Source organism: Micromys minutus (assembly GCF_963924665.1).
Source record: "Micromys minutus genome assembly, chromosome: 31".
Taxonomy (NCBI): Eukaryota; Metazoa; Chordata; class Mammalia; order Rodentia; family Muridae; genus Micromys; species Micromys minutus.
The window spans coordinates 17,064,922-17,066,969 of record NC_137966.1 but is presented as its reverse complement, the minus strand read 5'-3'; the positions used below and the strand labels follow the sequence as shown (position 1 = coordinate 17,066,969).

Here is a 2,048-nt window from a genome sequence, read left to right as displayed (position 1 = left end):
CATGGAGCATTGGAAAGAATGTCAGTAGCAGACAGGTCTCTGATGCAGTGAAGCACAAGATGCTGAAAGTGCAACTGAACACAGGAGCAGAGGATCTGCTGATGCCAACAGAATAGCAGCTCACCTATTGCCCTGAATATGGTGATTGTGTGTCACTGCTGCTGCCTGGCCAGTCTTGTTGTGAACTGCATGAAGTCAGCCATCCATAATTATTCCAATCCAGACACCACATATCTGGTGCAGGAATCAGTTCTCTATTGTGACAAAATGTGACCTAGTTTTGACCTTACCATTGGTTGCTTCCCAGTGTTGTCCCATTGAGACTCTTCCTCTTCTCCACAATTGTGCAATGGTGCTCATGGTGCAGTCTGCCATGTCACTGACATGACAATCCGCATAACAACCTTTGTTAAACAGTTTTTTATACTTTTATTTAAAGGATTTGTATCTCAGGCTCTGATTGTGGTAGAGAATATAGATGCTTTCCATCCAAAAGACATTACTGCTTAGGTAGAAACTGCATGGTAAGCATTTTACTTAAAGCCCCTTTCATGTCCCTGTTCCTCAGGCTGTAGATGAAAGGGTTCAGCATGGGGGTCACTACTGTGTACATCATGGAAGCTGCCATGTCCTTCCCAGGTGAGTGAGAGAATGAGGGGTTTAAATACAGGGATATGATGCTGCCATAAAAGAGGCAGACCACAGCCAGGTGTGAGCCACAGGTGGAGAAGGCTTTCCATCCTCCCCTAGTGGATGAGACTCTCAGGACAGCACAGGTGATGTGGATGTAAGAGATCAGGATGCAGACAAATGGGGTGATCATGTTTATAGATCCCACTGTAAAAATAATCAGATCATTTATATGTGTGTCTGAGCAGGAGAGTTTGAGGAGGGCACCCATATCACAGAAGAAGTGAGGGATGATGTTGTTTCCACAGAAGGAGAGTTGAGCCATGAGCAGTGTGTGCAACAGACAATTCAGGCTGGCTACCACCCATGACCCAGCAACAAAAAGAGCACAGAGCTTCTGGGTCATCTTTGTTGTGTAGTGTAAAGGGTGGCATATGGCCACAAATCGGTCATAGGCCATCACAGCCAGCAGGAAATTGTCCATGTCACCAAACACACACATAAAATACAGCTGTGTGAGACACCCAGAGTAGGAAATGGCCTGATTGCCACTTATGTAGTTGGCCAACACCTTGGGAACAATAGTAGAGGAAAAGCAGACATCCACCAAGGAGAGGTTTCTTAGAAAATAGTACATAGGAGTCTGCAGGTGGGAGTCTGTGCTGATGGCCAGGATGATGAGCAGGTTTCCCAGGACAGTGGCCAGGTACATGATGAGGAAGAGCAGGAAGAGGAGCTGCTGCTGTTCAGGCTGCATGGAGAGTCCCAGGAGGAGAAACTCAGAAACACTCGACTGGTTGATGCTGCTCATGAGTGTGAGCCCAGCTACAGAAAGGAGAAGCAGAAGTCAGAAGGCCATCTTCAGGTTTAGATGCTACAATAAGGTTCACATTATTCCTTTATTATAGTTTCTGAATGGAGATTCACTCCTATTTTTAACATACTCTATGTACAAATCACAGTTTTAGGTCATGTTGGTTTCTCAGAAACACACGCTCATCTGCTTTGTACATAAAATAAAAGCATTCATTTATACACACCACTCTTACCTGTATTTTGTAACATTTTCAGACTTCCTTCCAATCATTGGCAATATAAAGAAAATTAGAAGCATCCTGGTATTTCATTGGTCACAAGCTCCAAATTATGGAACTGTGACTCCTGCTGCTGCCCCCTCTATGGGAAGGAAAGAGCAGCACTTTTTTTTTGCAGAAGAAACATTGGCATCTCTAGTATCCTAAAATTACCTGTTCTATTAGTTTACCTTAGAGTTGTTGGCTAATAGTGTTTCTTATTCTAAGGGTAGGAAAAAGTTGGGTATATAGAAAGGTTCTAAGAAGATGAAGAGTGAAGATCAATATAAGAGCCCTCTGTGTTGGAAGGAGGTCTGGGAGGATTAGACAGTTATTTACTGCAGC

General features: G+C 43.9%; 1 protein-coding gene across 1 annotated transcript; it reads right to left on the bottom strand.

Moving 5' to 3' along the window:
- Positions 1-499: 499 nt before the first annotated feature.
- On the bottom strand, positions 500-1,441 carry LOC308440301 (olfactory receptor 1f45-like; the record flags this gene model as incomplete). The annotated part of the gene is made up of 1 exon (XM_080942317.1): positions 500-1,441. The coding sequence occupies one exon, from the start codon at positions 1,439-1,441 to the stop codon at positions 500-502; it is 942 nt and encodes a 313-aa protein (XP_080798443.1).
- Positions 1,442-2,048: the final 607 nt, after the last annotated feature.